Source organism: Echinops telfairi, unplaced genomic scaffold (assembly GCF_000313985.2).
Source record: "Echinops telfairi isolate 266 unplaced genomic scaffold, ASM31398v2 ScPeMD7_7475;HRSCAF=8513, whole genome shotgun sequence".
Taxonomy (NCBI): Eukaryota; Metazoa; Chordata; class Mammalia; order Afrosoricida; family Tenrecidae; genus Echinops; species Echinops telfairi.
The window spans coordinates 14434986-14462890 of record NW_022111379.1 but is presented as its reverse complement, the minus strand read 5'-3'; the positions used below and the strand labels follow the sequence as shown (position 1 = coordinate 14462890).

At 43.7% G+C, this 27905-nt stretch overlaps 1 protein-coding gene across 2 annotated transcripts in view; it reads left to right on the top strand.

The window, feature by feature from the left end:
- The window catches only part of THADA (THADA armadillo repeat containing), a 391488-nt gene that overhangs the window by 53713 nt on the left and 309870 nt on the right, over positions 1–27905 (top strand). For both annotated transcript variants that reach the window (XM_045285791.1, XM_045285792.1), the window contains 3 exons: positions 1193–1351; positions 3038–3195; positions 9913–10022. In XM_045285791.1, coding sequence (XP_045141726.1) covers positions 1193–1351; positions 3038–3195; positions 9913–10022 — 427 coding nt within the window. The remainder of the gene's footprint in view (positions 1–1192; positions 1352–3037; positions 3196–9912; positions 10023–27905) is intronic.

The window sequence follows — 27905 nt, the reverse complement described above, 5'->3', positions numbered from 1 at the left end:
CCCTTTGTCCCCCAATCTTCCCCTTCCCCTCCTGGTATCACTACTCTCATTATTGGTCCTGAGGGGTTTATCTGTCCTGATTCCCTGTGTTTCCAGCTCTTATCTGTACCAGGGTACATGCTCTGGTCTAGCCAGATTTGTAAGGTAGAATTGGGATCATGATAGTGGGAGGGAGGAAGCATTAAAGAACTAGAGGAAAGTTGTATGTTCCATCGATGCACTACTGCACCCTGACTTTGCCATCCATTCTGAGTAGTGTCCTTGAAGGCCACAGAAAGCAAGTGCATAGATTTCTTAGCATGTGATTCTGACTTTTCTTGTCATTCTTGGTCTTCCTATAGTTTCTTTTGGGACCAGTGTTACTTTTTCATGGTTGTAAATTTGTTTTCTTTTTGGTAAAATGTCAAGGAAGCAGCAAATGAACATGAGCTGTGGGTTGAATCATCGTGATACCAGTTGGCGTGTTTAGTAGACGTCTAGGAGTGTGTATACAACAGGGGCTATTTTTTTTCATTTCTTAATTGATTGCAGGTGATCACCATGTTTCAGAAATCTGAACCAGTTTCTGTTCTGGGCACCGGCGAGTCAGCGGGGAACAAGCAAACAAAGCCATGCATTCAGGCAGCTTATATTTCCTAATCCAGTGAGCGCTTAGGAAATGAAAATGAAGTTTAATATCACACTAGGCCTGCATTACAGATTTTATTTCAAAGCCAAATAGTAGATCCTTGATGAAATCCTGATAGTATGATTTTTGGTGGCACCTAACAACATAACAACATGGTATTCCTTAGTAAGGTTGCTTCTGTGTTGGGGAGGTATTTTCATTTAATATTGTGTTATTAAGCCTTGATAACTTGTCCATAGGGAAATAATCTGTTGGAAAAAAATCCATTGAGAGTTTTTGTTGTTCTCCCACAGGATTGAGTCCTGTGTGTGAGGTTTCTCGGGTGACCTTAAGAAAACCAAAGTCGAGAGAGGCCTTTGTCCTATGGACGGGAGGGGTCGTGTCCCCTCTTCGATGGAAGTGGCCTTAGTTTTCATGTGCACCCAAATTGTATCAAAACCCCAACTAGATCATTTTCTACCCTGAGTTGCATTCAAAGAGCGGATTATCCTGTATTGAGAATTCTGGAATCCTTGCGGGTGAGGTGGCACCGGGCTTTCATGCACTCTCCTCTCTCCCCCTCAGAGTCAGCCAGCCGCCTGCAGGTGATTTTGAATGAGATCCAGCCACGAGATACTAATGATTACTTCAGCCATGCCAAAGTCCTGAAAGAACACCCTAGCTTTGATTTAGATGACTTGAATGCTAATATGCCCAATATTGACGCTGCCTCAGAAATGAAAGGTAAGAAACATAAAATTGATAATGTAACGAGTGTTTATATCAGTGCAAGGTAGAAAGGCATGTAACGCTCTTAATAGAGCTAACCAGAGGCTACAGTTCGGAGAAGCGCGGTCCTTGAAAATCACGTTTTCTTTGCGCTTATAAATGGTGTCAGTTTGGGAGTGAGCTTATAAGACTTGTGCCAGGGAGCCTTGTGCTGCAGTGTAGCTGCCAAGGTGTGGCGAGCTCCCTCTCTGACTGCCTGGGCAATGGCCGCAGAGAGACGCCAGGAACCTGCGTTGGGCCACCGCGCATGCATCCAGGAGGACGGTGCCTGCTGTCCGCTGTGGAAAGCAGGCGCTTGAAAGGACGCCTGTCTCCCGGTGGAGTAACACATCACTGCCGCTAGAATTGGAGTTCTTCAGGCTCACAGTAACATTAGTGATTGTTATATATTTTTCTGTTTGGCCCTAAAAGACCCTTGTCACTCGCTACGATGGAGGCCCTTTTGACTCAGAGCGACCCAATAGGCCCTTAGAAGCAGTACTTTTTTAGTGATTTATTTCATTTCTGCTACAATCTCCACTAGATGGAGATAGTGCCTTGTGGAAGTTCCTTTTGTGTGTGTGTTTTTTTTTTTTTAATTAAGTCATTTTGCTACTATTATGAATCGTCATGTAAATATCTGATAGGTAGGATGTGTTTTCATTGTTACAAATTGAACATCATTAAAGCATAGTGATTCATCACAAAAACAATATGTCATATCTTGTGAAATATTTATTTCTAATGACAAATAAATGAAATTTTGTCTTGAAGCATGGTGTAGCCTGGGTCACAGTTTTCACCGGGTACTCCTATGTGGGCGTATCTGCATGTGGGCGGGCCTGCCTGGAGGCAGATAGAGGATAGAAATATGTGTTTTCCGATGGTCTTAGACGACCCCTGTGAAAGGGTCATTCGACCCCCAAAGGGGTCAGGACCCACAGGTTGAGAACCGCTGGTGTACATCCTTTTAGACCTATTTTATATCTGTGTATAAACATGCAGCCTTTCAGTTCAGCGGGCTTCTTTTTAACACATATCTGGGATTGCACTCTGTCATTTTGTTTACCTGCCTCTTAATCCTATGTTTTGTGTACCATTTTAAGTCACTAAAACAGCCTTAAAACTAAAATAAGACAAGTGAGGAAGATCGTTGTTCATTGACTATGAGGTTTAAATATGTTTGGAAAAGAGAATTTTTTTTTAATTTTAAAAGTTGCCTTGGCCCTTTAGTGGTCGCACAGCCACCTTCACCACGATAGATGGTAAACTACATCTGTTCTGGTTACATTGACTGCGCAACAGAGGAACGGTTTCATCAATTTCCCAAGTTGAGGATTTCAAGTTTTGAAACACTGTTTCATCTAAGATATATTTTGAAAATAACATATTAGAACAGGTACAGCATTACGTAAGATGCTTTTACTTGAAAATCTATTTTGTACGTCATGTATTAGGAGCTACTTCGCATGACTTCCCCGCCCAGCAAATGTTCCGCAAATGCTTGCTGTTTTCTCTTGAGTAAACACAAGACAGGACAAATCGATTTGCTCAAGCAGATTATCCTTGGGGAAGTTATGCATACGCTTGTCCTAGGAAACCTGGGGTGTGAGTCATCAGGAGTGTCTAGTGTCGCAGTTGGTGTGTCTTTTTTTTCCCAAGGTAAAGAAGGGAAACCTTGTGATGTGACTGCCCAGATGGTGCTGGTCTGCTGTTGGAGAAGCATGAAGGAAGTGGCCCTGCTTTTAGGCACCTTGTGCCAGCTCTTACCCATGCGCCCTGGGCCAGACTCTGCTGAGGGGCTGCTGAGAGTGGAGCAGGTAGGGGCGAGGTTTCTTTCACCGGTATATTTTCTGCAAAGCACAAAGCACGGCATTTATTTATAACTCAAGTCAAGGGGGGAAAAACGTGAATTTTTTTAGAAGTACAGTCCTACAGACACCAACTGGGGCACATTTCTGGGAGTTTTGGACTATCGACTGTGCAATAGATTTTAAAAGCATGGTACTTTTAGAAATATTTAAATTTTCGGGATGAAGGTACATAAGTAAAAGGATGGTTGTTTTACCTTTTAACTTTAATATTACCATTTTGGGGTTTCTCTTTAAACATACAGAAATCGAATTCTTGCTGAAATGATTTATTTAGTAAAACGCCACAAACCTCTAAAATTTCACAAAAGGTAAAAAGTATGCATTTTGAATTCATGTTTCCCACGACACTGATAATAAAGTTGTAGTCACTTAAGAGTTTGAGCTGGTTTTTATTTTCAGACCACAAAGTTAGTTCACCATCTGGGACTGTTCAAGAGACTTGACTGCATGTTTACAAGAAATTAGCTTACCACAAGCATTTCATTTGGAAATATTTTAGATTTATTAGATTTCTGTTTTTAATTGATTCCTTCTTCCTTTCCATATGGTTTCAACAAATCCATTTCCCACCGTTATCCAGCAGAGAGATATACCATGTACTTTCATTTTTAACCTTTTTCAAATAAAGGATAATTTTGTCCCTAGGGTGTTACAACATTGAAGAACAAAATAAATATTGTAGTATGCTGATGCTGATGGTTTCTATAGTGACCACGTGACAAGTGCCATGGAAATAATGCTAAATATTTTTATTCTCACACGCTCTGTGGTTCTTGGGCTTACATCTGGTTAACAGCAGGGCTGAGAATGCTTCAAGGCCCTGAGATGGAGAAAGGCTAAGGAGACCAGGACGCTGCTGGCATCATTAGGGTCCTTGTTCTCTTCCAAGTCAAATAGGCATGAATGCCCTGGTGCGAGCTGTAGTCCTTGCTGGTAACCAGCTCCCATGCCAATGCCAACATCTTCGCCGAAGGAATCCAGCTATTAACGATTACTTCGCGGATGCGCAGCATCTCACTAGGAAGTAAACCTTTGACTTCCCAACTTTTCTTCCCAAGGACAAGTGAAAACCCCCAGCTTTGGCTGTTTGTGGAGTCGCGCTTCACCGAGAAGAGAGCGGGAGAGAGAGAGACATTTTGGTTTTACTGTAGCAAAACAGACCCGCTGCTTCCTAGTACAATCGTTTTGCCCTGAGACTTTTGACACAGCAGCCAAATGGTAGGGATTTTATTTATATGAGATTCAAAACAAAAAAGGCCAACAGCCACTCAAGAGTCACTGCCAATGAGTTGCTGCGCCCCTCGCCGACGTCTATAGGATAGACATGTTCAATGGGGGAATTCCAGAAAGTCAGTGTAAAGGGAAGACAAGCAGCAGCAATAGCAGAAACTCACAGGAGCCAAAGGACTCTCCGCAGGACCCTTATTGGCACAGAAACTAGAGCCCTGGCGGGTTTTTTGTTTTTTTGTCCAATAGCAGTGTCAGTTCTAATCAGGTCTAGTCATTTCACTCATGAGACAAGACTGAGTGTGGGCCCAGGAATGCACACACATGACTGCGCTGTTCAAACACGGACACTGCGTGTACGGTGGCGCACTTCGTTCTTGATGTGAATGACGTAAAGGAAACATCGCAGTGGGTTGCTGCTGTGAAGGGCTAGCGCCCTAACAGAATGAAGCGCTGCCCGGGCCAGCGCCATCCCCGCCGTTGCTCCGCGCTTGAGCCCCCTGTTGCAGCCACTGTCCGTCCGTCTTTTGAGGCCTCCCTGTTTTCCACTGCTCCTCTCCTGGCTTTACCAAGTATGATGTCCTTTAGGGGCTAGCCTCTCTCAGCAGCATGTCTGAAGGATGTAAGCTGAAGCCTCACCCACCATCCTTGCGTCTAAGGAGCACTCTGGCCGTACTTCTTCTAGGACAGATTTCCTTGTCTTTAGCAGTCCACGGTACTTGCCATATTCTTCTCCATTTCAGATGCATTGATTCTCCTTTGGTTTTCCTTATTCAATGTCCATATGAGGCGATGGAAAATACCACCGCTTGGGTCAGGTGCGCCATAGTCCTCAAAGTAACAGCCTTGCTTTTCGGGACAATGAGCAGGCCTTGTGTAGCAGATTTACCTAACACAACTCGTCCTTGGAGCTCCTGACTGCTGCTGCCATGAGCACGGAGTGTGAATTCAAGCGAGACAAAATCCCTGGCAACTTCAGTCTTTTCTCCATTTATCTTGATGTGACCTGTTGTCTCAGTTGTGAGGATTTTGGTCTGCTTTCCACTGAGTTGTAATTAATCTTGAAGGCTGCACTCCATGATTTTCGTCAGCAAGTGCCTCAAGTCCTCCTCACTTTGCGCAAGCAAGGTTGTGTCATCTGCATATTGCAGGTTCTGTATAAGCCTTCCTCCAGTCCTGGTGCCGCAGTCTTCTTCATCTAATCCAGCTTCCCAGATGATTTGCTCAGCGTACAGATTGAATAAGGATGGTGAGAGGATACAAGCCTGACACACACCTTGCCAGCTTTTAAACCTTGCAGTGTCCCCTTCGCACAACTGCCTCCTGCTCCCTGCACCAGTTCTGCCTGAGCAGTGTTCTGCAATTCCCATTCTTCTCAAGGCTATTTGCAGTTTATTATGATCCACACAATTGAATACCTTGGCGTAGTCAATAAAACTCAAGGAAACATCTTTCTAGAATTCACTCCTTTGCACCAATGTGCATCTCACATCAACAGTGATGTCTTCGGTTCCTTGTGCTCTTCTGAATCCAGCCTGAACCTCTGGCAGCTCCCTGTCAGTGTAGTGCTGCAATTGTTCAATGATCTTCAGCAACATTTTACTTGTTCAGTTATTACTGTTCACTTTGGGTGACCCTACTGGCATTTGAAATGCTGCTGACATAGCTTCCACCATCACAGCAGTACACGAGCCACCGCAACACGACAAACTGACTAGTGAAGGTTGTGTCTCAGTTTAGGATCACTTAACATTTGATGAGCCGTGGTGGCACTGTTGAATAAGCATTGGACTGCTAACTACAAGGTCAGCTGTCTCAAACCACCAGCCACTCATCTGGAGAAGGACAGGGCTTTCTATACTCCCAAAGAGTTACAGTCTTAGAACCTCACAGGGAATAGCTATCCTGACCTACAGAGCTGATAGGAGTTGGCCTTGGCTCAATGGCAGTAGATTTGATTTTGGAGAGATGTAGTTAAAACTTTTAAAAGTTAAAAATATAAATATTAGAAAATGATGCCATTTACATTCAATTGGCTGGTCCACACCTAAGGTACGCTCTTCTAAATACCCTGGCCACTCTAGATTTGCTGTTGACCTAGTGCAGAAACTACTGATTTAGGAGTCGGCATGGAAGGAGAGCATGATTACAACAGACCTGCTGAAACAAAGGTAGTGAAGTGACTTGCAAACCGTGTGCTCAACTGTGCACCTAATGATTGGCAGTTGGAAGCTACCCACGGGCACCATGGAAAGGCCTGGTCGTCTGCTTCCATGAAGACCATTGTTATTCGTGTTAGTTGGTTGTCATTGAGATGATTCCGATGCGTGGCTTAAGAAAGCAGCCAAGAAAGCCCTGCAGATAGCCCTCCTGTGTGTCACTTGGTGCGGAGGAGAACATATGTACAACTTGCATTTGTTTTTCCCGAGAACCACTGCGATCTGCTCTTCTGTCAGTGGATGAAGGAAGCTGTTAAAGAAGCCCAGGATGCTAACGTTCTCCACTCACCCATCACGCCTGCCGTCATTTGAAATGTGAGGGTTGGCAGGGAGAAGAGAGAGAGATTTCTTTTTTAACCTATTCGTTAAGCTCACCCTAATTTTCTGGACCCTTGTTAAAGAGGTAGCCCCTTAGATTCTGCCTGTTGCCATTGTTAGGTATTGTGGAGTGTCTAGAGACTCACGGTGATCTTAGGTACAACAGAATGATACAGTGCCCAGCACTGCGCCATTCTCACAATTGTGGTTATGTTTCAACCCATTATTGCAGCCACGGTGTCAGTCCCTCTCATTGAGGGTTTTGTTCTTTTTTTCCTGACCCCCTTTCAAGCATGCCGTTCTTCTCAGGCACTGGTTCCTCCTGAAAGTATGACTGAATCTTGCCATCCTCGCTTTTAGGAGCATTCTGGCTGTACTGTTTTCCAGTTCAGATTCGTCTGTTCTCTGGCAGGCGATCGCCATAGTCAGGATACTTCAACAACATCATCATTCAAAGGCAGCAATTCTTTTGTCTGTCTTCCTTATTCGTTGTCCAGCTATTGCATGCCTATCAGCTGTTTGAAAATACCATGCCTTGCGTCAGGAGAACTTTATTCCTCAGGCTGAATTCTTTGCTTTTTAATAGTTTAGAGAAGACAGTTGTAGCTGATTTGCCCAGTGATGTATGGAATGAGATTTTTTGACTGATATTTCCATGAGTATTGATTGTACATCTGAGTAAAATTAAATCCTTGACAACTTCAGTCTTTTCTCTCTTAGGAGGATGTCTCTTGGTGCATTCGTGAGGGCTTGGGTTTTATTTTAGGTTAGGTAAAATTCGTACTGAAGGCTCCTCTTTGATCTTCATCAGTGAGTGCCTTAAGTCTTCTTCTATTTCAGCAAGCAAAGCTGTGTCACCTGCATATCACGGGTTGTTCGTGAAGCTTCCTCCAACCCCGAGGCCCCTTTCCTCTTCACCCACTCCAGCACCTGGGATGGTTTGCTTAGTATACAGATTGAATGGGAGAAAGACGGGGCAAGAGTTACAATTCTGGAAACTCCCAGGGGCAATTCTTGCCTGTCTGTTAAGGTCGCTGTAAGTCACCATCGACTCCACGGCAGCGAGTTTGGTCTCGGTTACACGGACTGAGTGAAGATAGAGAAAGGGGACAGCCTTGCCACACACTTCCCTGCTCTTAAACGATGCCGTGTTCTCTTGTTCTTTTCCGCTGACTGCTGCTTGGTCCATGTACAGATTCCACATGAGCACAGTGAAGGGTTCTGGAATTTTCACCCTTTTCCATATGATCTATAATTTGTTACAACACAGTCAGATGCCTCTGCATGTCAATAAAACACAGGTGAAGATGTGTCACCAGTTGGATGGTAGTGAGATTCCCATCTAGGGTTTTTTTGCTGCTGTCCCAAGAGAAGGGGTGCACATTTATCATAAAGACCCCGAGTTTTTCAGTTTTCGGTGCTGCATTCACAAGCCATTAGAGCTGGGAAAATTACAGAGCTGGGATTAGTCATCTCTTGTGAACAAGAGGAAACAGAAGCCCTTGGATGTACCTTTTTTTTACCCAGGATCACAAAGCTGGTTTGTGGCAGCTTTGGAACAAGAACCTAATTTTCCTTCCCAGCTTGTCTTCCGGCAGAACACAGAGCTACCTGCTTTGTTCTGAACTGCTCCTTGAATTTTTCTTTAAGCTCAGTTTTCCCTGCTTCTCAGATCCAACCACATTTTCCCAAGTGATGGCACAGCCAGTCACCTGGCTAACAAATGTTTTAGCAAGTGGTCCATTTCCCTAGATCTCACCTTAGGAAGCAGTGCATCCTCACCAGCTTCCCCACAATGAAAATGTGTTCGTTCCGAGGCACGTCTGCCTTTCCTGCTGCCCTGTAATCACATAATGAAAGGTTCTTTCAGAATGGCCCTGGCTGAGAGGCAGAGATAAAGCCAGCTTTGAGGGGTGTAAGTCGAGACCCTTAAAGAGTGAGCAGTGCACGCAACCTTATCTCAGCAACTTCCTGGCTGGTGTGTGTCTCAGTTTCGGGGTTGCGGTGTCACCGGCGGAGAGCTCTTGCTTGATGCATTTTGTTGGTCCTTTTTCCTGATATCCTGTGATTGGTTTATAATCCCATGATCTAAAAACTTTAAATTGTCAGCTCTGTTGGTTGTCTGCTCTTGCATGAAGACAGGAAGCCTGTAGGTGAGCAGTTGGTTGCCATGCTGGTAAAGTCCCAGGTCTCATGAAAGTCAGGCTTGTCAGTATTTTAGCAGACCCTGTGGACTAACTTGACAAAGCCCCTGGTTACCCATTGGGCTGCTATCCAGATGGTCGGCAGTTCAAAACCACCAGGCGCTCCTTGGGAGAAAGATGAGACTTTCTACTCTCTCTTGGAACACCACGGGGACAGTTCTACTCTGTCCTGTCCTGTAGAGTCGCTATGAGTGAGAATTGACTTGACCGCAGGGGGTGGTTAGTTAATTAAGAGGTAATAAATTAGTTCACCCAGGCCAGGGTGGGTGCATGTCGTCATCTCAGGATTTGCCAGTGGTAGTGAATGACATGAGCTATCAAAAAGCGCACAGTGAGGTTTGGGTGAAGCTGGAAGCTCACAGCTCTAGTGCAACAGGTAAAGATGGCTGACTCTGGAACCATCTACCTGAGAGTTTATGTTTTGGCCCCACCACTTACTCGCTGAGTGACTTAGCCCTTCTTGGCCTCCGTTTCTTTATCTGAAAAGTGAATTCAATATTAGTACCCAGTACATGGGACTATTGTGAAGATTAGTAAGATGGTATTTTGAAAAAGGCTTAAAACAGTACCTCTCACATAGTTAAATGCTGAATGGATGGGCATCTGGACCTGAGTTCTAAATGATACACTGTCATTAACACACCTGTAATTATATACATAAATTGAGCATCTATCGTTTTTTTTTTTTCCTTAAGGTAAAAGACATGGGAGATTACTTTAAACAGCACCTTTTACAATCCAGGCACAGAGGAGCATTTGAATTGGCTTACACCGGCTTTGTGAAACTCACTGAAACGCTAAACAGGTAAAACCGAACAAGTAGCATTTTGTGTAAGTTTTTGAAGACTCTGTGTACACACCCTGTGCTTGAAGTTGTGTCTTTTGATGTTTACAAGAATAAGACTTCAGTTGGCTGCAACACTCTTGGAAGAAATTGTTTTTTTAGGTTTCCGTGTGTAACATACTGCGTGGATGATTGTGTGAAATGCCCGTACCAAGTGCTTGCTCACTCCATGATGATTTGAATCAAATGCAAAGATTTTGCTAAAAATAGCTTTGGAATTGCTACTCCTTTTTATTGAATGGAGTAAGTGTTTTGTCTGTTTGAAAATTATATAGCATTTGGAATAAAAAACACTCGTTTTTTTTATTTTTATTTGTGTATATAACAGAGAAACACTTAAGGATTTGGTGTTTTGCTTCATGATTTTATCATGTAGAAAAACTTAAAAGGACATATGTAGGCCAAAAAATACACCTTCTTCCCTAGAAAAAAAATTATGTAAACTTTGTGTCTTTAGCTACGCATATTATTATTTTTAGACGTTATAGGTGCTGATAATTTCATTCATTCATATAATAGACTGCCTCCAAAGAGCTTGTGAGGAAACCTTCAATTACTTAATGACTAAGGGTTCATGGAACGTGTTCTCTAAATAAAAGGTAGTATTTTCCAGGAAAACATTTCCATTGCCTGGAAATTTTTTGAAATGAAGCAGAGTTATGCCAGCCTTGTGGCCTCAGCAAACATTTTATTTTTGGCACCTAAGACTTCTGCTCCTTGAAACATACTTTTAAAACACCTTTTCACACTCCTGGTAAAAATATTTAGTAGACCTTCTGGCAGTTCTTAGCCACAGAGTCTCTTTAAATGATTCTTTTAAAATGGCGGTGACATTAAACTGCTGATCCTGAAAAGATTGTATTACTTTTTCAACTCTTTGTTTTCAGTGTTGATAGGATTTACAAGTAGTTTTTCTCACAACGCAGCACACTTCAGATCAATGACCTATACACTGAACACAAGCGGGGGGCATATGTGCTCTGTTTGGGGGGCATGTGTATCTTTTTCATAGACACGTAGCCTGTTCCCAAGACTGATGATTCGGTTTGGGAAATAGGCTGGGATGAAAACAGCATCTTTGACTGGTGTGGGCACTGACCAGTCAGAACAAACGCTGCTGTGCACACTCAGCCTCACTGGATGTACAGACTGTGTTTGAGCTGAGTACCAGGCTGGAATGGAAGATCGATGCACTTGAATGTGAAGAACCCACACAAGTGGAATTTGCCAATTCTGTAGGAACACCTGGAGAGAAAGCAACAGGTCAAGGTGGCTGGTGGGACTTCATGGACCAGGTGGAACTTAGGCTGACGAATGAGTAAGGTTTAGGCAGTTAAAGGAAAAAGGCTGGCATTCTCGTTAAGGAACTCATAAGCAAATGTTCACAGACTGTTGAATTGATGTGTGGTATGATAGTAGGTGAACCAGAAAGTCGTCTTACCACAGTGGGCTGGAATTTAAGAGGCAATACCATACAACTGGATAGATAAAAGCGACTTTGGCATATTTTGGAGGCACATTTACTGTAGGAGAGATGCACTGAACAATTTTTATCTGAAATTGACTATGGGAGGCATCAGGGAGCAGAGACTGGAGGGCTAGTTGCTCTCAGCCTCGGATTGCTTCATCTCTAGAGTAAGACAAAGAAGGTTCCCTGTCAGATTTCTCGTGTGTGTGTGTGTGTTTCAAATATAATAGACATGTATAATAGACAATGCACAAGGATTATAAATTTGATATTGGCTGTAGGGTTCATATATAAAAGCAGTGTGTTAGTCTGGGTACTTTAGAGAAACAAATCCACAGAAACTCATGTATAAGAGAGAGTTTTATATAAAGGTTAAGTGCGCATCAAGAAAGCATCCCAACCCAGTGCAGCCCAAGCCCACAAGTCCAACATTAACCTCTTAGCCCACATGTCCAGCACCGATCCATAAAGTCCTCCTCCATCTCACAAAACACACACTATGACACCGACTGCAGGAGGAAAGCCGAATCAGTGAAGGTGTAAGCATCTGAGCACTGGCAGGGCTCTCCACACTGCTGCTCCAGCACCCAGGGCTTCATCAGGGTAGGTCCATGTGTCTTCTCAGGGATGTCATGCAGGAAGTGAGCCTTGCCAGCTGAACCAGGGAACTGGCTAAGGCAGCTGCACCCTGGTCCAACCATCAGAAAGCAAGAGACCCAAGAACTAGAAGGGCGAGGCTTACCGAGTCATTTATCCTTCCGTCCTTCAATTAACCCCACATATGTTCATCGGCCAGATTGGCACAATAAAGTAACTACCTCAAGCAGTTCTCGGGGTGGAGGTGCTAGCTCAGTGTACTGGAACGGCAGATTATCGTGTAGAGAGCTTGGAGTCAGTTATAACAATACAGATCTGAGAGGAAGGAAGGCTTCCTGTGTGATGGTGATTCTGGGAATGCAGAGAAAGAAGGGGAGTCTGAGTTAACATTTGGCCCTATGTCGTAATATCGCCACACGTGACCCACTAAATGCTTCGAACTTGTAGACATGCTACAATGCATGGTCTTGTATGTCAAGAACTAGGTCAGACTTGTTTGGGTGATGTCATCTCAGGGCATTTATTGGGGCCAGTGAGTGGCGCTCAGCTGGCAGATTAGGTGGCCAGGAAGGTTCAGTGCTGGTCCCCTCACATTTCCGGCAGCTTCGCTGGGATGGCTGGGAAACTCGGGAAGCTGGAGTGGCTCCACGTCTTTTCCAGTTTGGCCACTTCAGAGAAGCTGACTTTCTTAATGGCAGCTGGCTTCCACCAGATGGAGTCTTTCATGAGCACCAGGTTGCAAGCTTCTCTCCTGACCTGACTTTAGACATGTGATAGTCTTGTTCCAGTCCGCCCCGTCACCACCCCTCTTTTACTTTCTATTACAAGGGAATCATAAGGCTAGCAGGAATTCAAGGGGGGCGGGAATTAGACTCCACCTTTTGATGGGGAAGTGGAAAGATCATTTTGTAGAAGTACCTGTGGGATGGGGGGAAGACCATTGAAAAATACAGTCTATCCTATGAGCCACCTGCATGTGGGTATCTGTGGTCACCAGGGAATCCTAGATTGCTCAAGTGGTATAAACCCTGCTTCTAGAAAAAGGAGGGTGATGTTTTTTGTTTTGTTTTTTTTTAAAGGCAGCGGAAAGGAGGAATTTGTTTGATAAAGATGAATGAGTTTTGAATGCTTTACATAGGGGATGGGATGATGATGATGATGATGATGATGCTGCTGCTGCTGTTGCTGCTGCTGCTGCTGCTGCTGCTGCTATCTATCCCAGTGGGAATTTTCTAGCCAGGACATGGAGATAGTTTGGATGAGACATCAGAGAAATGGAGACGCAGATCTAAGCCTTCTCCATTGACACTCTCTTAGTAGGGCCACAGTCTTTAGGGGCAAAGTGTAAAAGAAGAAAAGAACAGGCTTTTGACCACTGTCGTGGCTGAAGTTGTAGACATAAAACTGGATGGACTTGGGAAGGCCCAGTGCCTGTTATCTCAGGCATCTCCCCGCCCACGCCAGCGAGCCTCTCACGGCCGTGGCTCGTGGCTTTTCTCTGGTCTCTGTGTTCTCAGCTGCTGCTTCCCAGCCAAGTGCTTCTCGATCCCTTTGGAGACACTGGAATCTGCCCAACAGAATGTTTTGCAGAGAACATCTTTAAAGTGCGTGTGGTTTCCCTTTGTTTGCTTATTTTATTGTTAAAAGAAAATGTGTTTCCTTTGGACTCCTTTTGAGAACCTTTTATAAGCTCTTAAGTTATGAAAAGTTGTTTAGGCATTGAATATTTTTAAAAGTTTGCAAAGAGAAACCTGGGAGTTAATGAAAATCCACTGAAATTCAGGCCAACTGCTGGCCACCTCTTGAACTACAGCTGTGGTAAGGAAGGAAACACAGAGATTAATGGGTAAATAACTGAAGAATTAAACAAAAGTCACATTTGTTTGCATTGATTTTTTAAATAGGATTATTCAAAATTTCTTCTCATGTAAACTGACTTCACTGTTAAACAATCATTGAAAAATAAGTAGGAACGGGAGACGCAATTCTCTTTTCTGGGAATCTTATGGAAGTGACACTTACACACACATGCAGACATACAAACGGTATGTTGAGTTAATTTTATAAAATTAGATTTCCTATATAGGTCTTTCTATTTAGAAGTTGATGAACTATTTACACTTTACTTAAAAACATAATTACCTGCCTAAGCATTTGGTTAGTGATACTAAATGTATAACTCTAATGCTGTATTTTTAGTGAAATTCATATTTACTTGTTCATTTTCTCTGACCTGATTATTTTAGGTTATTCTTTCAGTGAAATGACAGAAATCTTAACTCTGGAGTGTTGAAGCTGGGGAACCTAGCTTCTGTTTGTCTAACCGTAAATTAAAAGGTTGGCAATAAGCGGACAGAATAGTTGAGCACAGTCTAAATCTAGAAGGGAGAGGGAGATTCAGGATGACTTGATATTTACTCTTCATATATTTGGATTGCTTTGTTTATCAAAGTATTGCTTAACCTACAAATGGATATTGCAATAAATACAATCATTTTTTCCTACCAGAATAAATAAATTGTTGACATTGAACAGTTTGGGGCTTTTTGGTCATGAAAATCGAGTGCTGATTGCTGTTGCTGTGTGCCGTCGAATCGGTTGAGACCCCGCAGTCCTGTACACAGCAGAAGGAGACACTGCCCGGCCCTGTGCCAGCCTCACCGTTGTTGTGCTTGAGCCCATGGTAGCCACTGAGTCAGCCCATCTCCGTGAGGGTCTTCCTCTCACCCCTCCTCTGCTTTACCAAGCATGCTGTCAGATGCTGAGCCATCGATGCCCACACGTGTGGGGTGGACAGAACAACTTAAATATATGTATTTATTTTTCATCAATTAATTGTAACTACTAACTTTCATATTACACGAGAAACTTCTTATGAATAGCTGAAATAAAATAGTGAAAGACTAATTTTCTCTACTCAACTGGAAAAGAGTAGATCTCTAAAATAAAAAAAATGAAATTGACCGGAAATGTAAAATATAAGCCATCAGGTTTAGTTGGAAAAAAATTATTCAATTTGCAAAGAATACACACTCTTGTCTACACCTCTGTTTTCATTACTAGAGGAAAAGCGTGTCAATAAATCTTTTATTTCTCACTCAAATGTTGTACACATTTAAATGTGTTGTGTACATTTGTATACATTTCATTTGAAAATTTAATTAAATATTTACTAATGAAGATTAAAAACTCCAGCATTGATGACGAGTTACAACTCAATGTGAAGAAGACCACAAAAATCCTCATAACTGGGCCAGTAAGCAACATCACAGGAAACCGAGAAAAGATTGAAGTTGTCACATATTTCACTTGGATCTACAATAAATGCCCGTGGAAGCAGCATCCAGGAAATCATATGAGATGTATCGCATTGGGCAATTCTGCTGCAAAAGATCTTGTAAACGGGTTTTTAAAAGCCAGTGTTTTAAAAGCTGTGAACTCTTAAGGTGTGCCTGACAAGCCGTGACAGTCTCAGACACCTCATATACAGGTGCAAGCTGGACAGTGTGTATTAGAAGACTGAGCACTGCTGCCTGGAGTCAGCTCGGCGGCAGAGAACAAGTAGACCCTGGACTGCCCGGACAACAAATCCGTGTTGGAAGAAGTCTAGCCAGGAGGCTCTGTCAAAGGGCAGATGGTGCGACCATACTGTGCACATGGCATCAGGAGGGACTGGTCCCTCGAAAAGGACATTCTGCTTGGTCAAGTAGAAGAGCAGGGAAAGGGGGCAGACCCTCCAGGAGCTGGGTCGACAGAGTGCCTGCAACCGGATCGATTGTGAGCATGGTACAGGTGGTTCGTTCTGTTGTCTGTCCGAACTGTATGAGTTGGGGCTGACTTCTCCCCTACCCTAAACAAAACCAAATGAAGATGGACGCGGGAAAACGCTATTCTATACCAAGAGAAAAATTACTTTAATTTTCCATTATTGTGGTTTTGGGGAAAAGTAGAGCATACCAATTTTCCAAATTCGGAGTGTCTTTGGTCTGTGATTTGCTAGTGAGCTTTTTATTGTTAAGTCTGCTCCTGGCACTTTCCAGCTCATTTTTAAAGTTCTCCTCGTCAAGATTTTGTCACGTGGACACCCAGCGGAGACATCCTGTGCTCAATCCCAGCTTGATCAGTAAAGCCCCAGTGTGTTTTTACATGTGCGTGTGTGATTTGTTCTGTTTGTGGTGGACTGAGTGGGGGTTGAAAGGGCAGATCCGTTGCCGGTCATTCACGCCCAGTTTATTAGGTGTCCAGGACGTCACATCGCTCGCCCCGCTTCCTCACTGGGGTCTCCTGTTCGCATTTCTTTCCTCAACTTCCCAGCGTTTGTCCATGGGTAAATGGTACCCTTTTGATGAAATGTCTTAGGTCTTTAAAATATTCATCTTTCTCCTTGGTCCCAGAGAGCAGGGATGCTAAATATGAATTAAGCCAATCACATAGTGCCTCCTTTCATCTGTACTTCTTTTACTCCACTGTATTCCGCCTCTCTTTCCGTGGTCCTCCAATAAGTGGTCATTTAATTTCGAGTTGGTCATTGCTGTGACGCAGCCTGCAGCGGAGGCTTCTCAACAGCCCTGTGGTGGGATAGCCTGCAGTCGCCCTCCCCACGTTTTGATTGTTAGTGACGGAAATGATGATGGATTCTGTTGATGTCTAACCTTCTCACTGGACTTATTTGGGCCAATCCTTTTCCAGGCTTCCCGTCTCTCCATGCTTTAGAGTTACTTACGGTCATCTCTAAAATTCACGTGCACGTGGCTCACAACCTCCCACACGTCCGTCAGTGTTTAGCTTAATTGAAATAATAAACATGAACCTTAAAATAATAAACATAATATTTGACCAAAGGACTGAATGACTGGAGTAGAGAAGTAAGCTTATGAAACAACTGGCGTACATTATAAAATCTCTACGTTCGGAAAAATAACCATACTGGAAGAATTTGAGCAAATGAAGGCAAGATTCTCAACTAACAATAGCAACATACCTACTCTGAATGAACAACAGCAACCAAGTAGCTCAGTGTGCCCAGACAGAGATGGATGGGTCTCGGCGGCATGAAGCCATCGGAAAACCACTCTCTAGTCGGGGCACCTGATTTATTGGCACACAACACTCTAATTACCAATGAGTTGGGTATACAACATAGGTAATTTGATTTCATTCTGAGGGTTTTATGCTTATCTTAGAATACTGATCCGCGGCACGTGAGACTGCCCTGTGGATGGCAGGCTAATCTGTTTATGGAACAGTAATTTGTTCAGTGGTCTGCTCAAGACAACACAAAGGCCTGTGAACACCAGCTATGGTGGAGCGGCTCAGGCCTCCTCCCTGCCAGGTTTCGCATTGCTGGCCCCTTTTGGACTGTGATGGTCTGATTCTTCTCCCTTCCCGGCACCCCTCAGCAGCCACCCCCCCAGAGTGTGGAGGAAAGACTGAATTAGAGCTGAGGTCGGCCTCCCAGCTTTGTGGACTCTAGGGAAGGCATTGAACCTCTCAGGGCCGCTGTTTCCTCTTTGATAAAAGAAGAGAGTTCAGTTCTCTTAGGCGACTTTTAACTCTGAATCTTCTCCTGATTATGGTTGCTGCTTTCTGGCAAAGTGTGGGGGTGTGGGGGAATGGGGGTGCCTCGAGGTATGAAAGATTGGGGGGTGTTGGAAACGTTTTTAGTAAACTCCTTTTAGAACTGGTGAATTGATCGCCTGGGAGCATCTCGTGAATTAATGCCATTTAGTGTTTTAGCTAGTTGCTTTGGAAGAACCTTGAGCCCATGAAAGAACGTTCCAGTGTTCCGATGTGCTCACAGCCGAGAACGACATTGTGCATTTTGTATTAATTTGACACGGGAATGAAATAAAACAAAAGCACCTTCAGACAAAGAGGATACTTGCTCTTTTCTCAGAGAGACGCTCAGTAACAAAAGCAGGATTTTGGAATTTCCCGTGGCTGCGGTTGGTGCCTGTGCTTGGTGCCTGCTCTGGACTTGGCACAAGCAGGCCAGGACTGCTTCACTGGGGACTGCTTGTCTTTTCCTTGATGACCTCTGGATTGTGTGATCGGGAACCAAAACAAAACAAGGAGGGTTTGCTGTACTGTTCTAGGGAAACCTTTTTAACTTTCAATTCCTTCATGATGATAAACACCAACCCTGGAGTTTTGAAATCACTTCCTTATGAAGTCATCTTTCCTTGCTGGGGACCAGACAGAAGATTCATTGACGAGGCATTAAACTCTAGGTTAGACTATTGTGTCCGTGGAGGCCCAGTGGCCTGCCTGTGCTATACTGGCTTTTTCCTTGGGCTGCTTCCCTGCAGGCACGGCTCACGTGCAGGAACCGAGAACCACGTGAAAACCTGGTGCCACGGAGTTGATTCTGTTAACCCCACATGTTACCGAGTAGAACTGCTTGCTCTTAGCTGTCATCTTTCAGGACGCTGACCACCAGGCCTTTCCTCGGGTGCTGCAGAGCGGGTGGAAATTGCCGACCTCCCTTTAGATGAGTTGTTTCTGACTGCTTGAGCAACCTGCCATGCTGGGGACCAGCGCTGACCGGTCCTGATTCAATCATTCAGCAGAGTCTTTCTTGAATGTCCAAATGTGCCAAAGGCTGCGCTAGATGAGATTTCTTTGTTCATTGTTAATATTGTACAGTAGACCAGAGTTACTGTGAACGTGGAGAAAAGTACTTGGGTCATAATCGGAAGCTTTCAACTCTGTGGAACTAAGAGGCTTCTGAGGACCAGAACAAGGGACTAAGGCTTCGTGGGAGAATGCTGCGGGGTTTTGGGGGTGCTTACAGGAACTGGGGGTGCTTACATGTTTTAGAGCCACTTCTTCCCCTGATTTCTACCTAGATAAATAACACCTCACTTAATTCTCAAAGCATTTGTGTAATTAGTTTATTTTCATTCCTAGGCATTGAGAAGTCACATGATTGGTTAGTAATCAATCACACAACTAGTTTTTCCTTAAACTTCAAACTATTTCAAAGAATAATGGTTCTACAGAAGTTTATCGATCACCTAATTTATATAAGGGATTGAGATAGGAAGGCACTATAGAATCTAAAGAGATGGGCAAAGCACGGTCCGTGTTTCCCAGGCTCTTCCAGCCCAGCATTTGCAACCAGGTTTAGCTAATTAAATTTGGTAACTGTTAAGTCAGCAATTAATGTCTATTTGGGGCACTCATCAAGAAGTGTATTCCAGGTGATGGGGAGGTTGATTACTGCTTATAACAACAACAACAACAACAATAACAAAGCAAGAAGGGCCTGGTGGGTGGCAGGGTAATGTTGTAGACATGTTGAAGTATTGCTAGAAAGCTGTCTTGAGGGACAACGGGCAGTTGGAGATACAGGAGTGAGGTCAGGGCCGAGGGAGAAGGGTTCTAACCATTGTGGCTGGATCGGATTGTTTTGGGGGTTTTTTGCATTGCAAGCTGTACTTGCTGAGAAGCCCCTCAGTAGGCAAATCAGGATGGACACTCAGGCCTGTGTCTTTCAGATTGAACCACACAGCGGAGAAACTTGAGGCCATGGGTTCGAAGAGAGCTTCAAGAGAGAAAGGTTAGCTGTTATAGCCATGCTAACACCTTGTTCTAGGTCGTCTAGCCATGCTTAAAACTCTGAAACATTGACCATTTGAAACATAGCTTCTGCCCCAGGTATCCAGTTGTGCAAATCTCAAATAACACTTTGACATCAGTGTTTATCCAAATAGGTGATGCCACCCCACTGAGGACCACTGGACCTATCTAGGGAGGCTGTAAAAGCAGATTCTGACATTTTATCCTGGACTGTGGGGCGTATAGTCTAAACGTTTATAATTGCCAGGGGAGGAGGCACTGAGTAATTTTTGTTTTTTTTTCTTGGAAAGGGGCAGGAAGGCAAATAAGTTTGAGAACCTACGCTTACATGACCATGAACTCTCTAGTTGGCTTGATTCTTGAATCTTGGGGGAATGATCTCTAGGGGCAGAATTTGGACAGATATAGGAGGGGGCTTCAAGAAGTGTGTGGGAAAATTCCATTTTTTTCCCAAACAGTTTGAAGTCTCCTCGTATACCTTATTTTGATGGGCTACCTGGGCATTTCAGAAGGGCATGTCTTCGTCTGAGGGCTGTGACCTTGGTGGGGGAAGGTTCGCTGAATGCCAGTTAATCTGCGGGAGAAAACCAAGGAGCCCAGTTAGCTCCTGCTCCCCTGTGGCAGCTCTTGTCACAGTAACGTCCATATGGTTGACACTTCCTTCTCCAGCGTAGCCATCTTTCTCTGTCAACACCGTATTTCAAATAGTTGGTAATTTATCTAACAGATTAAAAGAAAAACACCAAATTTGTGAATTAGGGAAGCTTCACTGAGCAGATCTGTTTTCTACTTGGCCGTTCCTCCATAATGTATTTCAAGTCACTGCATGCGGTGCCCACACTGGGGCATCACTTGTGTCCCGTCTTTCCGGCTACCGTGCTCTGTCTGCTTGCCACACCCTTCGGAACGTTGTAAATGCTGTCCTTTGGATCTGAAATGGTTGATGAACTAAAGGTGGTACTGCTCCCCTTACAGACCTGTCTATTGTTCGCCTGAAATTTGAGCCATGGGGTGAGGGGGGGAGGTTCCAGTTTCAGTCCTTCAGAGGTGACCAAGGGCTGTAGTCTGAGGAGCTCCACCCGTTCCGCCAAATCAGTAAGCCTGGTCTTCATTCATAATGTTGACTTTCATTTTGCACTTTTCTCTCCATCTATCTAGGACAGGGGTTCTCAACCTTCCTAATGCTAGGACCCTTTCATACAGTTCCTCAAGTTGTGGTGACCCCCCAACCATAAAATTATTTTCATTGCTATTTCATAATGGTAATTTTGCTACTGTTATGAGTCGTAATGTAAATATCTGATACGCAGGATGTATTTTCATTGTTACAAATTGCACATAATTAGAGCATAGTGCTGAATCACAAAGACAATATGTAATTATAATCCATGAAGTGTCGTTTTACCTCCAATACTGTTGCTTTCAACACAGTAGCTGCTCTCTACACAGCAGCTGCTCTCTACACATGTGTGACTGGTCCGCATAAGTACATTATGGCACCAACCCTGTCACATACACCTGTATTTGTACGGGGTGTATGTGATGGGGTTGACACGATGATGTCATCACGCGAAGTACACGTATGTGAGCGTATCTGCATGTGGGCAGGCCCGCCTGAAGACAGAGGAGTGAGTGGTGTCTCGGTTCTTAAGGCCATTGGAAATAATGTGTTTTCCGATGGTCTAAAGGCGACCCCTCTGAAAGAGTCCTTCAACCCCCAAAGGGGTCACAACCCACAGGTTGAGAACCGCTGATCAAGGACCTCGATGTGAGGTCCCACTGGTTGTGGTAGCCAGAAGACTGGTGTTTGCGTGGTTCATTAGTGCATTGGGCAAATTGCTTCCATGTGTCTTCGATTTTCTCCACTCCTGAACCAGTAGTTGCACCATAGACGTCTGCTCATGAGCTTTAGGACCCCAGCTGCTTATCAGAGTAGGCTGGAGGGCATTGCTTTTGTGGACTAACAGTTGTTTTGCCATTTCATCTTGGTGTCTCCCAAGGTGACGGTCCTGAGCCCACAGGCCCATCAACACATTTCTTCAGGGTGGTTGTGTTGGGTCTCTGGGAGGGCTTCCCCCGTTCTTGTTTCTCAGCGCTGAAAGAATTCAGGCAGCGGAAGCACTTTTGTAAGTACAAGTAACTTTCATGAGCGAAGAGGAAGTTTCAGGTAATAACGGTCTCAGATAGTGCCCGCTAACCCAGGAAAGTGTGCAAAGTCCCATGGAGGAAGGTGGGACCCTCGAAAGAGTTTGAGTCTGAAAATGGCCACTTCTGGGAGCGTGCAAAACCACATGGAAAATGGTCGGAAAGGGGAGCCCCCACCCCCCAAACTAGAAGAGCAGTGCTGGAACCAAAAGCGAGAGTGAGCCCGCCCTCCATTCTTGCTTTGTGTTTCTTCCGACCCCCACTTGGGGGAAGGTGGGGGGGGCATGGTTGAGGCTATTGGCTGCTCTTAGTGGCTGCATATGGGCACATGTCTGATGTGGTGTTGCTGGTTTCTAGTGGGCATACCTAGGTGACTTTAATCTGCTTACCCAGGTTTGGGTCTTCTCCGTAGGTGCCTAATGTGTGCCTGATTTCTTTCAAACCCCTTTATTGGGGCATTGCTAGCTAATTTTTGTTTTGCATAGGCATTTGGCGGACACAACTCCCGTATCCCTAATCTTCCTGCCTGTCCATTATGTCTAAGAAGGTTGTATAGTTTTATCCCTCTCATTTTACCCCTCACCTTCATGGCCATATTTGCAGCAAAGAAAAAGACCCATAAACAGCCATGCAGTATCAGCCTCTGTGTTTGTGGATATGCTCTCACTTCGCCTTCCCACCCCCGCCCGGCTGTGTATCTATCCGCGCAAATACTTGTGGAGCACGGCCATTGCAGGACGGTGTGCAGAACAGTATTCATTCTGTAATTAACATATTGATGGAGCCCCTTCTTCAGTGTCACATCATTTTCTGGATGCTGGGAATACAGTGAGCAGGACAGTGAGTGTTTCCGAGATGGAGCTTGTTGTTTTAAGGGGAAGAGGTGCTAATAAACAACTTTCGGGTAGAAATGTGTGTTTGGATGCAATCGAATTTGGTTTTAAGGCCAAGTTTCTCTTTCCTTTTAGACTCTATACCAAAACCCCACTGCCGTTAAATTGACCCTGACTCAGAGTGACTCTATACAGGATCTGTAAAACTGTACATCTTAGCGAGAGTAGACAGCCTCATCTTTTCCTGAGGAGGAGCTGGTGGAGTTTGAACTGCCGACCTTGAAGCTAGCAGCCTAGTGCGTGGCCCAGAGTGCCACCAGAAGCAGCAGCTTTCCGAGGGAAGAGCTTTACAATCAAAGGGAACAGCCCATAGCAAACGTCCTGAGTAAAAAACTCTAAGATGAAGTTGAGTGAGATGGTTCAAATATACAGAATGAGGATAAGAACCAGGGTAAGGAGTTCGAATTTTGTGCTCTCTGGAAACCTTCTTTTTCTTTTCTTTTTTTTTTGGCTCCCAGAGACTCTTAGAAAACTACACGGTATCCTAGGAATTGTATGTATGTGTGTGTGTGTGTGTGTGTGTGTGTGTGTGTGTGTGTATATATATATGAATTGTATGTATGTATATGTGTGTGTGTGTGTATATATATATATTTAAAGTGTATGTACCTTTGTAAGCAGCCTGTAAAGTACCTAGGTGCTTGCTATGGAGTTGCATGGGTGGGATAAATGCAAAGCTGCATTAATCTGGAAGACCTTCTCAGGTAAAGTGTCTCTTGACAGAAGTGTACCTTTCCTCTTCAAGCCACCTTTATCCTACTTCCTTGCTGCACTTGAAACCCTAGATCTGTTTGTTCAGTGTTCCCCGAAGATGATCTTAGACTAGAGAAAGCATGGGTTGTGTAAGGAGCCCCGGTGGCGCAGTGGGTTATTAGTGACATTGGACTGCTAAAGAAAGGTCAGCAGTTTGAAACCACCAGCTGCTCTACAGGGAAAAGATGAGGCTTTCTCCTCCTGTAAAGAATTCCATCTTGGGAACCCACAGGGGCAGTTCTTCTCTGTCCTGTAGGGTCACTGTGAACCAGAATTGCCTCCAGGGCAGTGAGTCTGGTTTGTTACGGGTGATGTGAAGCCTGTCGTTTGGGAAAGCAAAGCCTGCCTTCTGCACTGTAGAAACATATTCTAAAGAGCCATCTAAGGAATAAGCTACTGCCAAGTCTAAGGGTGTAGCCTTTCCACTCCAGTTCAAAGTGAATAGTCTGAATGGGTTTCTTCGTTATGTTCTGGACAGCTAACATTTTGCTTTGCAAGCCTTGGCCTTAACTGAGTGTTTGAGAAAAGTGGATTCTCTTATAAGAACATTAATATGGTAGAATTTTGGTGATGATTGCAAAGTTATTTTTCCATCAACTTTCCCTGCCAGCCTCACTCTGATTTTATGTCTGTTGCTTTTGGGGACCGACCCATGGCGACCCCCGTGTGTTGCAGTGAAACCTGTGCTCCACAGGGTTCGTGGCTGTGGCCTTTCAGAGGCAGATACATCCCCAGGCCTTTCTTCCAAGATGCCTCTGTGGGTCCCAACCGTCAGCCTTCTGGTTATTAGCCATGTTCCTAACCTTCTGTACCATGGACGGGGTTCTGTGTGGACGTAGGTGGATGTTTTTCAGTTATCTCTGTGTTCGCATGTAAAAAAGAGTAAAACTCCTAGGTCTCTGTAGTCTGGGTCAGAGTACCCAGAGGACTGTTAGTTCCCTCTTGGCTGCCTGCGTGTCCTTTGCTCTATGTTGGGCTGTAGGAATCTGAAAGTGTGCTATTCTGAGAGCCAGGTGGGGAGTTTGTTTTCGGGTGTCTACGGCTGTCTGCATTTGAGTTGATGATGGTGGTAACTGATGACGTTGAACTTGAGTAGTTATCTTTTGCTCCGGTCAAGGTTGGGGCAAAATCTTGTTCTGTTCCTCAAAGCAAACTGGTTTTTTCTTGCCATTTCCTAGAATGATTTTAACCCTATAACGCCTGAATTTTTAATTTCAGGAAGAAAAAAAAATTTTGTTTTTATTTTTTACTTTTATAGTTACCAATATATATAGCAACCAAAATATATTTACAAATATATAAAATTTGCACTATTTTTAAATATAACCAAATTGTCACATTCGTCCATGGATTTATAATACAAGAATAAAAAATGCATTTTTTCATCTTATTAAATAAAAAACAAAACTAATTTTATTTATAAAATATAATACAAAATTTGTTTATAATTTTAGTGTGAAATTGAACAAAACAATTTTTTTCTTTTGTGATACAAAGATGAACTTTGCATTTGCTGCAGAAAAATACTGGTGCACGCTTGCAATGTACATTTTTGCATCTTCCTCTGTTTGTGACCTCAGGGTAACGGTGAGAACCATCCACACGGGCATCTCTTCCAGGGATGCTTTGGGTGGCAGGACCTCTGCTCTCTTTGTAGCAAACTCAGCATCAGTAAAGCTGGTAGAAGGTCTGCCTCTTTCTGTTGGTCCATTACTCTTTCCTTCAAGAAGAGCTTCGGCGATGCTCATTTTGAACTCTTGCAGACTTTGGATTTTTTTGGTAACTAAAGGCTCTCACAGTCTCTACGATAAAGTAGCCAAGAGTTCACAACAGTCACATCAATAAAGTGAAAAAATAATTTGTGATAATATTTTTTCGATCTGATGTGATTCGGTACAGTGCAATTAGCGAGTCTATCAAATCAAGCAGTGTCCCCCCAAAATTGCTCAACTTCCTGGCTACTCAGTGCAAGAGGTTTATTGGGATTTTGCTGGATTCCATAAAGATTTGACTGTTCGACAATATGAGTAATGATATCCTTCGAGAAAAAAATGTCCAAAATATTTGACAGGATGTTTTACCACCCCTGAAGAATCTATTTGTCCTAACCATTCAGGCATGGGTCTAGCTGTACCGTCCCCAGAAATGTGCTGCCAAAGAGGAATTCTTCAATTTCTTGATGTAGATGACTTTGAACTTGTAGTTACTGGAATTGATTCTTCAACTTCAACAACTGAAGTTTCTAACTCATCTTCACTAGTATTATCATTACTAACTAGGAGGTCTTCTAATTCATCCAAATCAGAATAACCGGGTATATATTCACTTCCTATCATGGGAAAAAATAAATATTGTTATCAAAATAGTTTGAATAGCAATATAATTAAAATTTTATATTGTAAAATCAAAATTTAAAAATATAATACACATTTTACTTACCAATTCCATCCATATTAGCATCTCATTCCTTGTCTGAGTCTGTACCGCTTCCATCTAGGTCATACATTTGTCATTTTCCATAAAACAAATCACAATCCATGCTGTGGTAATTTTTGTCACCATCGATTCAAAAGATGAACGTAACAAATTTGTTATGGTTTGAAAAAGCGGAAATATATAATAAATATAATGTTTTTTAGAAGCATTACACCTTTGACATACAAACTACAGTTTTATGAAAATATACAGAAATATCAACACTAAACTTCACTAGATTGAAAATTATCGTAAAATGCACCGAATACCAACGACCACTTAACCTCAAACGCACATTCAGTCAAAACATGTGCCACTATTCAAGCATTGTGCTGCTAAAATGCGTGACTAGCAGTATGCATTTGCACTAGTAAAGTGCGACGATTTTGTCGACATCGTCGTCCGCTCCAAAAGCTTCATAATTTCTGTACCAGACGTGTTTTAATGAAAAGTTACGAAAACATCGCGCTTGGCATTATAGAGTTAAAAGGAGGGCAAAAGAGAAGCAAGGGAAGCGAAATTCAGAAACCACGTTAAGGTCACAGTTGATTAATAGTCAACCACTACATATATTTGCTTTTATTGACATTCCTCTTTCTCCACCCCGTATCTTCATTATGTGACTGATGTCTCTTGGAGTAGCCCTGCATCTCAGTGAAGTGAGAGTCTGCAGGGACTGAGAAGGACTTTCTTCTCTCTCGTGCCAACGGCCCTCAGTGACAAGAGCGTGGGAAGCCCACGAGCATTGGGAAAGGAAGACCTCGGCAGGGCCTTGACCCTGACTCGCTCGAGGGTGGAAGTACGTGGCTATGCACGATTCGTTTCCTAACAACTGGGTTTTGATCATCGCTCGGTACTTTTGCTTCATACAGTGGCCTTAAAACATGCTTCACCTTTTAATTTAATTCGTGAAATTGGGTGCTTTGTGTTTGCAGTTGAAATAATTCCTTAGGCCAGTGGTGAATCATTCAATTAATGTAAAAAAACAGGTTATTAACAATAATACATTTCCCATTACTCAAGGGTTTGGAGTACCTCCAGAAGGGAATGAGGCACAGTTAATTCCAAGCCCAGTAGGTTTTCTGCTGAATAGATTTTCTGTCGCATGATTTAACTCCCCGGCTAACTTTCCATCCACATCACCCAGTTCCATCAGAAGTCCTTTCATTCGCTCTCTGAGGGTAGCTGCTCAGGGATGGAAATACATTGGCGTGGAAACCTGGACCCAGCAGGATAATGACTGTTGTATGGCTTCAAGGACTCAGAGTGCCTGCAGGACCCAGTCGAGCTGCCCAGCGGGTCTTCACGGGACCCGCTAGTCAAGTCTTTTCTCCTGAAGAGAGGCGAGAGGCTTGGGGGCTCAGCATCCCTGACTTTTGGTTAACAGATTAGCACTAATCAATGACACACTGGGGCTCCTTCAGAAAGTATAATTAGGAAGGTCATTAAGAACGAAATGAAGCCAATATAGTCTGTATTCCACTTCTAAGCCACATGAAAATGGCCATGGAATTATTCTACTGAAGCCTTCCCACAGTGCCAGGCAACTTCTGGGTACTGTGTAGACGTCTTTTTATAAACCGTTGGTGGTGTGGTTAGGCGCTGCCACGTCGGCTCTGGCACCGAGTGATCCTACGTGCTACGAAACGGAAGACAGCGGGGCCTGCGCCCACCCTCACCTAGTTCCTGTGTGGAGCCCACGGCAGCCCCTGCGCCAGTCCATCTCGTTGAGGGCCTTCCTCGTTGTCTTCTGCCCTTCAGTTTGACCAAGCACCATGCCCTTTTTTAAAAACCGTGAATGAATGAAACTTGCGTAAGCAAATGATGGAGAGTTGGTAGTACCTTTTTTTAAATCATTTTATTAAGGGTTCATACAACTCTTATCACAATCCATACACACATCAATTGTGTAAAGCGCATTTGTACATCATT